The sequence below is a fragment of the Conger conger genome, chromosome 3 (genome assembly GCF_963514075.1).
Source record: "Conger conger chromosome 3, fConCon1.1, whole genome shotgun sequence".
Taxonomy (NCBI): domain Eukaryota; kingdom Metazoa; phylum Chordata; class Actinopteri; order Anguilliformes; family Congridae; genus Conger; species Conger conger.
The window spans coordinates 17,283,075-17,297,689 of record NC_083762.1 but is presented as its reverse complement, the minus strand read 5'-3'; the positions used below and the strand labels follow the sequence as shown (position 1 = coordinate 17,297,689).

The following is a 14,615-nucleotide window of genomic DNA, read 5'->3' as shown; positions in this document are numbered from 1 at the left end:
AACTTATTTCATGTTGTCATTATGGGGTGTTGTGTGTAGAATTTTGAGGAAAAAAATGAATTTATTCCATTTTGGAATAAGGCTGTAACATAACAAAATGTGGGAAAAGTGAAGCGCTGTGAATACTTTCCGGATGCACTGTACGTCATATTTTCATGTAAATAGTGAAAATACGGATTCTAACTGGGGTGTAGCAGTGAAACCAACTTGGCCACACACAAGGTTCACTGTACATAAATGAAATTGGTCTGAAATTTCTGAAACAGGCTGGAGGACTTTCAGGGTGTATAGGTGGGGTCAGGCCAGAGAACATGGGGCCATGGCGGGTCATTGGGGCCTGGTGCGGCCGGGGAAGAAGGGTTCGGTCTCAGAGGGGCTTGCGCTGGGGTCCTCTCCCCTGGCCGTGAACTCTGACCCCCGACGCCTCTGGATAACCACTGTAGTGACGATCAGGAGCCAGAAGAAGAAGTTCACCCACACTGATGTCTGACAGAGAATTACACAAATACATATGGCATGAGAGAGTAATAGGATCTTCATATGCACTTTTGTGTACGTTGCTTTGGATAAAAGCATCCGCTAAATGACATGCAAAGTAATGTCATGTACTGAGAGACATGAGCAAGAGTCTGGAACAGAGAGAAGTACTGTAGTGGAAACAACATGTAAATGCTTAAGTACTGTATATTCAGCACAATTCTAGGTAATCTTTTGTTTGTTCAGAGTTGTAGTCCTGGAGTCAAAGGTGCAGTTTATCACTCTTATAACCATGCAGTTACAATATAACACTATAATATAATTCAGTCCATAGTCATGTTGTTCCATCCATGATAACTGAATAGTTGGTTGCATCTGAAGTTGGCATTCATTGTGTGGTATGAGCTTTGTGGATCAGCACTGACCTCTGCACCATGCAGATTGGAGAAGAATCGCGTCCCTACGTACGGGGCGGACCAAGGCTTGTCCTGTGCCTCCTCACACCTTAAACACAACACAGAGGTTCTCAGATGGTCATACACTGATGCAGTCTGTAACTGCTCATGTACTGAACAAACCCCAAGAACCTGCTGGAGACTGACTTCAATGGTGGCTGAGCCCCCTTGCTGCTCTCCTGGTAAGACAATTAAAACGGTCACAGGCACACAAGTGAGAATAATTACCCTGTTGCTCACCTGTTTATACCTTGTAGGCTGACTATAGACTCGCAGAGGCGATTCCTACCAATCCTTAGGACACACCCAGTCACCAACAGGAAGAATAAGTGCTGTAGCCGGGCTGCTGTGTGCCGCGCTGTGGCCACACATTTTCCCTGGTTATTTGTGCTCTGTTCTGTAATCTACTGGACTATAGGTTGTGCAGTCCACTAATACCCAGATAGGTTGTGATCACATAAGCCATCCAAGCGTCTGCTGAAAAATCTGATATTATAAGAATATTATAAGAGTATTTTGAGAATATATGTGAAGCCCTCACGTTTTTCTGATTAAACGTGAGCATTAACCATTACATTACGTTACATTATTGGCATTTGGCAGACACTCTTATCCAGAGCGACGTACAACAAAGTGCATACCCATAACCAGGGATAAGTTCGCTGAAAGACCCTAGAGGGAAGTACAATTTCAACTGCTACCTGTACAACAAAGATAAGGACGAGGGCCAAACAGAGCAAAAGTGACCAAAGTTAACTATCCAAACACTGCTTACCTAGCCTAAAAATACCGATACACAAAGCAAGTCACAGAGACAACAATTAAGGTTCACAGGGAGGTAGGGAGGGATGGGGAGAGGTGCTGCTTGAAGAGGTGTGTCTTCAGCTTGCGCTTGAAGGTGGGGAGAGATTCTACAGTTCTGACCTCAACGGGGAGTTTGTTCCACCACCGTGGAGCCAGAACAGACAGTAGTCGTGAGCGTGAGGTGGAGGTTCGGAGAGGGGGAGGTGCCAAGCGGCCTGTGGAGGCTGAACGAAGAGGTCTGGCAGGGGTGTAGGGTCTGATGATTTTTTGTAGATAAGCTGGGGAAGACCCTTTAACTGCTTGGAAGGCTAGCACCAATGTTTTGAATTTGATGCGAGCCATGACAGGCAGCCAGTGGAGGGAAGTAAGCAGGGGGGTGAAGTGTGAGTATTTGGGAAGGTTGAAGACCAGACGAGCTGCTGCATTCTGGATGAGTTGGAGGGGTCTGATGGCGGACGCTGGGAGGCCAGCCAAGAGGGAATTGCAGTAGTCCAGGCGGGACAGAACCATCGCTTGGACCAGGAGCTGGGTCGAGGAGGGGGTGAGAAAGGGGCGGATTCTCTGTATGTTGTATAGGAAGAACCTGCAAGACCGGGTCACCGCCGCAATGTTCTCGGAGAGGGACAGTCTGCTGTCCATCACCACGCCGAGGTTCCTTGCACTGGGTGACGGCGTGAGTGTGGTATCCCCGAGGGAAATGGAGAGATCCAGATGGAGAGAGGTTTTAGCAGGGATGAATATCATTTCAGTCTTGCCTGGGTTGAGCTTTAGATGGTGGTTGTCCATCCAGCTCTGGATGTCCCTCAGGCAAGCAGAGATACGGGCTGAAACCTGCGTATCAGACGACGGGAACAAGACGAAGAGTTGGGTATCGTCCGCGTAGCAGTGGTAGGATAGCCCATGTGCAGTGATCACAGGGCCAAGGGAGCGAGTGTAAAGAGAAAAAAGAAGCGGGCCTAGGACTGAGCCCTGGGGAACTCCTGTGGCGAGGGGCCGAGGTGTCGATACCGAACCAGCCCAGGCAACCTGGAAGGAGCGACCAGAGAGGTAGGACTCAATCCAGTCCAGGGCTGTGCCACAGATGCCCGTTGCTGACAGGGCAGACAGGAGGATGGAGTGATCCACAGTGTCGAAGGCAGCAGAGAGATCTAGAAGAATGAGGACAGAGGAGAGGGAGACTGCTCGTGCGGCATGGAGTGACTCACTGACGGAGAGGAGCGCAGTCTCTGTCGAGTGGCCCGATCTGAAGCCAGACTGATGGGGGTCTAGCAGGTTGTTGTTAGAAAAGAAAGAAGAAAGTTGAGTAAAAGCGGCTCGTTCTATAGTTTTAGAAAGGAAAGGAAGAAGAGATACCGGGCGGTAGTTCTGGATGATGGTGGGATCCAGAGTAGGCTTTTTTAGCAGCGGAGTGATGTGGGCCCTCTTGGAGGATGCCGGAAAACAGCCGGAAGACAGGGAGGAACAGCCGGAAGACAGGGAGGACCACAGCCATAGAATGACACGTCCGGGGTTCAGGGAGATCTTTTTCACATTAAAGCACGTGCAGTACAGTGCATGACTGCGAGAAGTGCAGCTGTGGTTCTCTGAAGTGTAAATGTCTCATCCCTATCATTTCTGTTGTTTTGGCTCTGTACTCCGGTACACTGGATTTGGAATTAAACGATGAGTATGAGGTTAACGTGCAGACTGTCGTGTAATTTGAGGGTATTTCACACGTGTAGAAATGACATCCCTTTTTATAGTCTCCCCATCTTTGGGGACCAAAAGTAATTGGACAGTTGGCTTCCCAGCTGTTTCTGATTAGTCGGGTGCATCATAGTGGCTTACTTGACTGTCATTGGCACATTGGTCCTCATGTTGACAAACTTGAATAACAGACTCCAAAAGTAGTCAAAAGTCTAGAATCAAGACTAGAAGCTGAAAGCCTTCTTATACCTGCACTACGGAAGTGATTGAATACACCCCACTAATCAGAAACAGCTGTGAAGCTGTGAACTGTCCAATTACTTTTGGTCCCCTAAAATGGGGAGACTATGTATAAAAAGAACAGCTCTTGTTACTTGTCCATTAGATTCTGGGTTTAAGTCTGTGCACTTATCCACCTAACTCAATTATCCTGCTCAGTGGAACAGAGGTGAAAATCCAGGTTCAAAAAGTAAAAGTCAGGTGTCTCGGTGGCGCAGCCTGCAGAGCACTGACCGCATGGTCATTGTGAGCCGCGACGTCAACGGTTCGAATCCGACCGTCTGACAATTTATCGCATGTCTTTCCCTCTCTCTCGCCCCCATTCTTCCTGTCTCTATATACTGTCCAATAAAGCTAAAAAAGGCCTAAAAAATATCTTTAAAAAAGTAAAAGTCCTCCTCAGTACTATATTGAAATCATCTGCATTTGCTAATTAGCACAAAGGCGGTAGAACTAACGAGTGAAAACGGCTGGGTGAGTGCATGGGCGGGTGAAAAACATGGCTGGATTTGTACGTTCTGTCCGCCCCTGACCCAGACGATGTCTGCAGACCGGGCGGGCTCGGTGGCGTGCAGTGTGGAGGCGCTGCTGGTGGACACGGCGCAGGTGCAGACGCGGTGCCGGCAGCAGAGCGAGCAGCTGGCCGCAGCGGCAGCGGCCAATCAGCTGCGCGAGGAGAGCCGCTGTCTGCGGGAGCAGTGCCAGGCCGCTCAGCTGGACATGGCCAGGATGCGCAGGCAGCTGGAAGAGCTGCTCGACACCAAGGCTGCCTTCGAGGCCCGAGAGAGACAGGCCCGCAAGCTGAGCAAACGGCTCTGAGAGAGAGAGCAACACACACACACACTCATACACACACACACACTCACACATGCACACACACTCATACACACACACACACACTCATGCACACACACTCACACACACACACACACTCATACAGAGAGCAATGCACACACACTCATACACACACACACTCATGCACACACACTCACACACACTCATACAGAGAGCTGTACACACACTCACACACACACTCATGCACACACACTCATACACAGAGCAATACACAAACACTCATGCACACACATTCACACACACACACACACTCATACAGAGAGCAATGCACACACACTCATGCACACACACTCACACACACACTCATACAGAGAGCAATACACACACACTCATGCACAAACACTCACACACACACTCACGCACACACTCATACAGAGAGCAATACACACACACTCACACACACACTCACGCACACACACTCATACAGAGAGCAATACACACACACTCATGCACACACACTCACACAGAGAGAAGAATGGAAAAGAAGTGCAAGTTTGTACCAGGAGAGAGGAGAAATGAAGAGGGTGAAGTAAGTACTTGGATAGTTCCTCACAAAATCGCCAGACACTTTTGCACTGAAAGTATACATTATGGTCGCATTCATAGGAATTTACAGCTGAATAAATTTGTATTCGGCAAACACATCCTCATTTTCTCTCCCTATTTTCAATTTTACATTTAAATAAGAATAAAAATCTGAATTTTAAGAATTCAAATGTAATTTCTAATACGCCATTTGTCCTCCTTCCCCCGTGCTCCCCTATGTCACTTGTGCCCTATCAAAGCAGAGGCTGCACAGCTTCCTGCAAGGCAGTCTCACTTCCTGTGAACTCCGATGTCCGTGTTTATAACAATACCACATTTCCATAATTTCCAGTTGTGGTTTCACAAAGCAATTCCTAACCGAGCAATGAAATGGGTAAATATTGTATTCATAGCTAACATTAATCATTATGTTCCTTGAGACACAATGCCAATGTATTTGTTTTAGAATAGAATAGTGTTTTAAACATTACTTTCAGGGTCACCGTTTGCATTTCCTTATGAATATGAATGGGAGGAAATGCAGTTGTGTTGAACCATAAACCCTGATTTATTGCCAAAAACCATTCTAACCACAACCCAACCCAAGAGCGTGAGGTTGAGGCTTTCAGTTCAATCATTTCCAATTCTGTGTGGCCACGGAAGACCGCATGGACAGAGAAAAACCAGAGATGGTGTAGTACCTCTAAAATATGTATCACTCCTGCTGTAGAATCCAGCAATGACCAGCTTGAAATGACCAGCTACCAGTTGTTTCAATACTTAACTTCAGCTGGTCACGCCATGTTGAGTATGGAGCTGGCCAACCAGCTCCCAGCTGTTTCAAAACCTAGCTTGAGCAGTTTTTTTCAGCGGGAACTCTTCATAATCCTCCACATTACGTAGTTGATGATTTCACATTACAAAGAAAATACTGACAGTTGCACTTAATCACTGTCAAATAAATTTCAGAACCAAAACATTTGTGATAGACTATCAGAAGGTAGTATCACTCTCAAATGCAGGAAGTTCCGAAAAAGAGATTTTTATTGGCATACATTGGTCAAAACACACTTTACTCTCAAATGTAAAGATGGACACACACATGCACACTCATATACACATGTAGACACCTATATACAAAAATAAGATTTTGTCTTTCACCAGTATCTTGGCATGGTTTTGTAATAGGAATTGCAATAGGTATAACGTCTAATGAAGGAAACCCCTTTATATGCAGGGGGGATGAATGCAGTGGAAATAAATGAAAAACAATGGCGAAGGCTGATGTTATTTGAAAGCTACTAGCTTGATTGCCACCAGGTTGTATCTACAGCTTGAAATCCAAGTTGAACCATGAACATCTCTACATATTCAAAATTTAATACACACCCTCCACCTGGTGGTCCCATCCCAGAGGAAGCCACCCTTTCTGGAACAACCAATAATGAACTCCAAAATGCTAGTAACCTGAAGAATATGGCTTGAATGTTCCATCCCTCCAAAGGCAGAAAGTCACATATTTAACTTTGCAGTGCATCTTTGAAAAAGCAACACTAGAAATTTCAATCAGTTGAACCAGGAGGATACATATAGCCTACATGCACCCTCAACATACAGCAATATACTTTGCATTTCACGTTGGCTCTGGTAAAAAAAAAAAAAAAAAAATAATATATAAAAACCTATACATATTTTTTTTTTAAAAGCCTTCTCAGTAAACTGGAACAGAGTTTATTTGGAAATCCATCCATCCATCCATTATCTGAACCCGCTTATCCTGAACAGGGTCGCAGGGGGGCTGGAGCCTATCCCAGCATACATTGGGCGAAAGGCAGGAATACACCCTGGACGGGTCGCCAGTCCATCGCAGTTATTTGGAAATGAATAACCTATTTAAAACATGTCACACTGTATAAAGTCTGGGATTAAAATCTTGACTACTTTAACACAAAATAGTAATAATAATGAATTGTAGGTGAAAAGAAAACATAAAAAATCTGTTAAGTAGGTTGTGGGGTTTGACATGATACTATACATAAAAACCAACAGCAGGGGGAGCAGAGACAAGCAAAGATCCACATGAACGCTTCTGTAGTTCAGTGATCTTCAGGGATTAAAGCTGACTAAGTGCCTTTCTACCAAAGAGCCAGCAGCCACCAGAAAACCTTCAACTGCTACACCAACACCTTTACTGCAGCCAGAGGAAAAATAACTGTCCCATTAGTACAGATACTATGAAAAACTGCTTTCCTGGACATGGTAAAACAACAAAAACAAAACAAAATTTTCATGTTGCATCACAAGAGAGCGCTTTAGTGGGAGGGTGAATGTTGGACAATAGCTTACTCTTGCTCCATTTCCAGGCCTTGGGCAGCCTGGAGTGCACATTGGCTATCTGATTCAGGGGCAGGACTTTTGCATACAAATGCTGCACACAGTGCTAATCTAGGCTCAGCAGTTAAGGGTACAGTAGGTAATTTTGGAATTCTGTTGGTCAAGAGAGGAATAGCAGCAACAAACACCTTCAAACCACAACACTGTTTATCCCTCCCTCTTCTCTGTAAATGCACTGATGTTGAAACGTCATTGGCTGTGGCAATTACAACCAATGAACCTGAATTATTGTACAGTCATACAATGTTTTGGTAGAGAGTGTCAGGTCATCAACTGTATATTTTGAAACTTGAATTTCAGGACTATAAACACAGGTAGACGGTGAGTCAACACGAGTCAACAGCCTACTAACATGTGATGAGACTATATCAACCGCATAATTTGTATTTGATAACCAGAGGTCTGTTTCACATAAGCAGCTTTAAAAGTAGACCAGGAACCAGGGAAATGGAAATGGAATGTACCAGAGGGTACAGAGCCTGCTGGGGTTCACATTAACCTCATGATCACATAAATTAAAGCCTTAAAACCTTGTGTCATTTACTTCTTCGAGAAGTCAACACACCCGGGGATAATTCATTACCCAATATTTTAAACAGAAACCATCCTGAAAGGGGATTCAGTCCACAGATTAGGATTGTGGGACCTGTTCAATTTGGCTCAGAACTTTGACTTTTGAATTCATTTTAGTAGCGTGGATTGAGAGAGGCTATGGGGAAGTGTAATTTACTCGCAAGACTTCAGAACCTCCTCTTCCGCCGGAGTGGAATGGCCCATCCTAAACTGAAATAGTCTGGTTCATGCAACGGCCAATTATGTAATTGATCACATATCATGTTCTAGAACATTATGGTACAAAATCAGCACTTTCAATTAATGAAAAAAATAAATGACACGTTATGTTTAATACGTGTGTCTACTGTCAGTTTTCTGAGACACGACGTAGTAGGCAATAGAGAAAAAATAGCCGACCAGATGATGTCCCCATTTTTTTTCTGATGCAATGAGGAGGCTTCTGGTGCTTAATATGTAAAATTAATCCCTAATAAATGGCTTTATCCTAAAGCATTTTGTTAAGTTCAAATATCAAACATCACATAAAATGTAATCCTATAGTGCCATTAACAAGACATTTGCTCATAAAAACTATATAAATAAAGGTTCATCAGGATCATAATAATTCTGGAACCATCTGGTGCGGGACCGTCTGGTGTGGGACCGTCTGGTCCGGGGCCCTCTGGTGCGGGGCCCTCTGGAGCGGGGCCCTCTGGAGAGGAGGGGTCCAGTCTCAGCGGGGCTCGCACTGGCCCCCAGACAGCTCTGGATAACCACTGCAGTGAAGGTCAGCAGCCAGAAGAAGAAGTTCACCCACACTGATGTCTGACAGAAAATTGAAAAATGATATGCAATTAATGTCATGTAATGACAGGAGGGTTGGCATGAGCAAGAGTCGTGAGAGAGAAACGTGCTGTAGTGGGAACAGATTAGGGAAAGCAACTACACAAGTAACTGAATGTAAAATAACATTAATCAACTAGTAGCAACACATGAACACAACACTGCAGTGACAATGGGGGTGGAAATAATCAATAGTTCATGTCTGACAAGTCTGTCAGTGTGACATACTATAATGTCAGTGTGGTTATGCCAAATTTAAAATGTAATTATAATTCCTATTATATTTAATTAGTATTAATTATACATTTACATTTCTACGTATTATTTTACAAACATAATGCACCAATAAGCCAACTGAGCAGTGTCTACAAATACATTTTTCACATGCGCACCGCTGCAATTACATGGTCTTTAATGGATTGAGTCCACAGCTGGAAAAAGTGGAAACAACATGTAAATGCTTAAGTACTGTACATTCAGCACAATTCTAGGTAATCTTTTGTTTGTTCAGAGTTGTAGTCCTGGAGTCAAAGGTGCAGTTTATCACTCTTATAACCATGCAGTTACAATATAACACTATAATATAATTCAGTCCATAGTCATGTTGTTCCATCCATGATAACTGAATAGTTGGTTGCATCTGAAGTTGGTATTCATTGTGTGGTATGAACTTTGCGGATCAGCACTGACCTCTGCACCATGCAGATTGGAGAAGAATCGCGTCCCTACGTACGGGGCGGACCAAGGCTTGTCCTGTGCCTCCTCACACCTCAAACACAACACAGAGGTTCTCAGATGGTCATACATTGATGCAGTCTGTAACTGCTCATGTACTGTTCAAACCCCAAGAACCTGCTGGAGACTGACTTCAGTGGTGGCTGAGGCCGCTTGCTGCTCTCCTGGTGAGACATTCAAAACAGTCACAGACACACAAATGCAGAGTATAATTGTCCCTCACCTGGTTATACCTGGCAGGCTGATTATAGACTCGCAGAGGCGATTCCTACCAAACCTTAGGACACACCCAGTCACCAACAGGAAGAATGAGAAGACCCCAGAAACCAGAAGTGTCACGCACATCCAAATTTGTCCCCTGGGAGAAACAGGGACACAAACAATGTCTCATTTTATCAAAGCCTGTCAACACATACATACTCAGACCCTGTGATTGGTCAAATACAAACCAGTATTAACCAGTAGTAAAAAAAGTTATCAAGTACAGTTGTGTTCAAAATAATAGCAGTCCAACATTGGTAGAAAATATATTACTACATGGCAAATAATTTACCAGTAGGTGTAGTAGAGTCGTAGAAAACCAACAGACCCAACATTCATGATACACATGCTCCTGAGTCTGTGTAATTGAATAATTAATTGAAAGAGGCCTGTTCAAAATAATAGCGGTGTGGAGTTCAATTAGTGAGGTCATTCAATCTGTGAAAAAACAGGTGTTAATCAGGTGGCCCTTATTTAAGGATGAAGCCAGCACATGTTTGCATGTATTTCTCTCTGAAAACGAAACGTGGAAGAAAACGAAAGACTACCATTCGAATGGATCGAAGAATAGCCAGAATGGCAAAGACTCAGCCAATGATCAGCTCCAGGGTGATCAAAGACAGTCTGAAGTTACCGGTGAGTACTGTGACAATTAGAAGATGCCTGTTTGAAGCTAATCTATGGGCAAGAAGCCCCGGCAAAGTCCCACTGTTAAAATTTAAAAAAAAGACGCGTGCTGAAGAGGATACAATTTGCCAAAGAACACATCAACTGGCCTAAAGAGAAATGGAGAAACATTTTGTGGACTGATGAACGTAAGATTGTTCTTTTTGGGTCCAAGGGACGCAGGCAGTTTGTCAGACGACCACCAAACACTGAATTCAAGCCACAGTACACTCTGAAGACAGTGAAGCATGGTGGTGCAAGCATCATGATATGGGGATGTTTCTCTTACTATGGTGTCAGGCCTATTTATCGCATACAAGGGATCATGGATCAGTTTGCCTATATCAAAATACTTGAAGAGGTCATGTTGCCTTATGCTGAAGAGGAAATGCCCTTGAAATGGGTGTTTCAACAAGACAATGACCCCAAACACACCAGTAAGCGAGCAGCATCTTGGTTCCAGATCAACAAAATAAAAGTTATGGAGTGGCCAGCCCAATCCCCGGAGCTTAATCCGATTGAAAACTTGTGGGGTGACATGAAAAATGCTGTTTCTGAGGCAAAACCAAGAAATGCAGCGGAATTGTGGAATGTTGTCAAATCATCCTGGGCTGAAATACCTGTTCATAGGTGCCAGAAATTGGTCGATTCCATGCAACACAGATGTGAAGCAGTTCTCAGAAACCGTGGTTATACAACTAAATATTAGTTTAGTAGTTCACAGGAATGCTAAATCCTGAAGACTTTTCAGTTTATACAGTAAATATTTGAGTTTGTAAAGAAAAATGCAGACACTGCTATTTTTTTGAAAGGCCCAATATTCATTTTTCTTCATTTCCTGTAAAGTAATTAAAAAATTGACATTTCTTCATGTTTTGAGGATATAATGTGCAGTGTTCCCAATGCATCGAAATAAAAACTATTATAAGGATTTTGAGCTTTAGTCACGTTTTTAAACACACTGCTATTATTTTGAACACAACTGTAGATATTCAAACTGGAACACAACTGAACCTACTGAACACATACACAAAGTGTATATATATATATATATATTGTATTATTAGAGTGTGGTCCAAACGATATATACAGGCATACAGGCTGTTTAATTCTAGTGTGAAGACAGCGGCCACTAAAAATATAGCCAAACTGAAATGACACATGGGGAGAGCTTTTCACTCCTCAAAAACCTGACATTTCATCAAATGTTTGAGCTCATCCCAAATTTCTATTGACATTTAGGTTAAAGCTGAAGAGGTTTGCAAACCCTGGTGAAAATGCTCCACCTCTCACCTTTGGCCATCTTTGGCCACACGGTAGGTGCAGCAGCAGCAAAGAGCGAGGGAGAAGCAGTATACAGCTACGCACACGGAGATGGTCGTCACAAAGTAGCAGAGGGACTGGGAGCTGGGATATTCTATAGTAAGGTTTGTTCCGTTCAAATGGACAGTGCCGTACAGAATGCACTTCCCTGCAAACTCCCCCTGCAATGCAACATGGGCAAGTCATGGCCTTCTCATACAGACTCTTTTCTGAAAAGAAACCATCAATTTGTAGAACTTTCACACTTGCAAGCACATCATCATACTGACCACATTTGTAAATTAGTGGGCTACTGTGTTTTAACAGTGCCTGATGTTTTCACGTTCAGTGTTCCCCAACAATGTCAGAAATTATAAAAATCTGCTTCCCTTAAGTATTTGGACAATGGTGCAATTTTGGCTCTGTAATCCAGCACATTAGATGAATTAGAATGAAACATTCATTTTGGTAAGCGTATTGTTTGGCCTATATCTCAGACTATTTTTCCCCCCTAATTTCTCAGCCTCATGCCAATGGCTTCTTTGACTGTCATTGGCACAACTCTGGTCCTCATGTTGAGAAATGCAAACGAAAGAACAGAAATTACCACCGTCCAAATTCTTACGGACTGCACTGTACATTCTTTACGAACTGTGACTGAAGCTCGATAGGCCCACAAGACGTTCTGCAAAGAAACACTCCTTCCACATCCCATGTACAAGATCAAAATGCTGCGGTTTACTCCGCAAGATCCCTTTTTGCTATCAATACAGGGATTTCCCAAGTTAATCAAATAATTTTGTGCTCACAAAAATTTACATTAGCCTCTTATCAACGTATTTTTCACATTGACATGCCTGCACATATACTGTAATTGACGTACAAAAGTGGGCAAACTATTTATTCCAGCTCATCTGACTCCAATAACACGCAGTTAATTGGACACAATAAACCGCCGAGGACGGTCGCATGGCACAACAAAGGATCGTAAGTTAAAACGCACAGGCGCTTGCCTCTTCGGCGTGGGTTTCGTTTTCTCCCAGTCAAGTGGACGCTGAATTACGTAATGCGTGCATCAGTTACACTTTCGTTTCCTTCTAAGAAGTTTAACTGCCGTCAACCCAGAAGCAAAATTTTAAACAGGAGCAACTACTTTCACCTTGAGCCTAAACCACAAGAATCACGATGTGCACGTGACAGACGTGTAATATCTAAATAAAATGACTTTAATAGTGATACTGAATTAGAGTTTGCTATCGATTGCTGATACACTTTTCATGAAAATATAGAACGTATAAGCACAAAAACCAAAATGGTTATGTGTTTTTGCACAACTTAAAAAAAGCAAGCAAAATGACATTCTGTCTTAAAATCATGAACACAAGTCATGAATGAATGACAGTATTGTGAATGAATTTATACATTGGTATTTTTTTTTAAAAAGGTCAGTAGTTAAAGAATTACACAAACAACAACAGAAACACTGAGAGGGGTTTTTGATGTTTTTCAGCCTACGAACACTGACAGCTGATATGCCAACATGGCATGAACATAAATTACATTACATTATTGGCATTTGGCGGACGCTCTTATCCAGAGCGACATACAGTTGATTAGACTTCCCCTTGCTCAAGGGCCCAACGGCTATGCGGATCTTATAGCGGCTACACCGGAACTGGAACTTGCGTGTCCCAGTCATTTTACCTTAACCACTACGCTGCAGGCCGCCCCTGTACAATTACATGTGTCGGAAAAGCAGGACAACTTTAGCGTTGAATAGCGTTGATTTTATAATTCAACCATTTATTCTAAAATCAGGAAATTATACCTCCACTTCTGTTTCAGAACCCCTCTGTGCTTATCTCATATGCGCTTAACCCGACAAGGCAGAATTCAAAAGTCAAACGTACACGAAGCAGAACGGGATGTCTTTAGGGCCAAGGCAGATTACTAAGCATGTCCGCTATGAATGCAAAACTTTGTTTGAACTTTGTACTTTAAAATGACAACATCTTGGCAGTTGGGTGAGAATCAACGCGGAACCACATGCTACGCAAGATTGTCGCAGAGTGCAAATTAAAGCTAGTGGAGAGCAACGACGCGTGTTTTCGTCAATTTACCTGAGTTATTGCTACCGATGCTGCAGTAACGATTCCGCAGAAAAAACATACCACGTACAGCAGGAGCTCCACCACAAGGAAACAATTGAGCGCCATCGCAGCCTCACTGGCCAGTCCTCGTCATGCGTGCTCTCTACCTCCGTCATTACGGTGGACGCCCTAGTTGTCAGTGCCTTCCTTAATTTAAGAAAAGCACATTGCCCACTTGTTTTAGTCGTGTAAATTCATGGAAAAAAAAAAAATCAGAATCTAGTTCGTAGGATACAGTGCATCCGGAAAGTATTCACAGCGCTTCACTTTTCCCACATTTTGTTATGTTACAGCCTTATTCCAAAATGGAATAAATTCATTTTTTCCCTCAAAATTCTGCACACAACACCCCATAATGACAACATGAAAGAAGTTTTGAAATTTTTGCACATTTATTAAAAATAAAAAAACTAAGAAATCACATGTACATAAGCATTCACAGCCTTTGCTCAATACTTTGTTGATGCACCTTTGGCAGCAATTACAGCTTCAAGTCTTTTTGAATATGATGCCACAAGCTTGGCACACCTATCTTTGGGCAGTTTCGCCCATTCCTCTTTGCAGCACCTCTCAAGCTCCATCAGGTTGGATGGGGAGCATCGGTGCACAGCCATTCTCTCCAGAGATG

The 14,615-nt window shown here is 43.3% G+C and overlaps 1 protein-coding gene across 2 annotated transcripts; it reads right to left on the bottom strand.

The window, feature by feature from the left end:
* Positions 1 to 277: 277 nt before the first annotated feature.
* On the bottom strand, positions 278 to 14,053 carry LOC133125151 (transmembrane protein 179B-like). 2 transcript variants are annotated; one of them, XM_061236895.1, is made up of 5 exons: positions 13,958 to 14,053; positions 11,860 to 12,019; positions 9,832 to 9,994; positions 9,564 to 9,642; positions 278 to 486 (listed from the first exon to the last, which is right to left on the bottom strand). In XM_061236895.1, the coding sequence occupies exons 1-5, from the start codon at positions 14,051 to 14,053 to the stop codon at positions 328 to 330; spliced, it is 657 nt and encodes a 218-aa protein (XP_061092879.1). In that variant the 3' UTR covers positions 278 to 327. The 2 variants fall into 2 exon arrangements, 1 of the variants encoding a protein (XP_061092879.1); XR_009708385.1 differs by lacking the exons at positions 9,564 to 9,642; positions 9,832 to 9,994; positions 11,860 to 12,019; positions 13,958 to 14,053 and adding an exon at positions 903 to 971 and having other exon boundaries at positions 351 to 486.
* Between the last annotated feature and the right edge of the window lie 562 nt (positions 14,054 to 14,615).

Excerpts from the sequence above, each read along its gene's own strand:
- LOC133125151 (XM_061236895.1), bottom strand. The coding sequence starts at position 14,053 with ATGGCGCTCAATTGTTTCCTTGTGGTGGAGCTCCTGCTGTACGTGGTA. Across the intron at positions 12,020-13,957 it reads CATCGGTAGCAATAACTCAG|GGGGAGTTTGCAGGGAAGTG; the intron begins GTAAATTGACGA and ends GTTGCATTGCAG. Across the intron at positions 9,643-9,831 it reads AGCCTGCCAGGTATAACCAG|GTGTGAGGAGGCACAGGACA; the intron begins GTGAGGGACAAT and ends GTTGTGTTTGAG.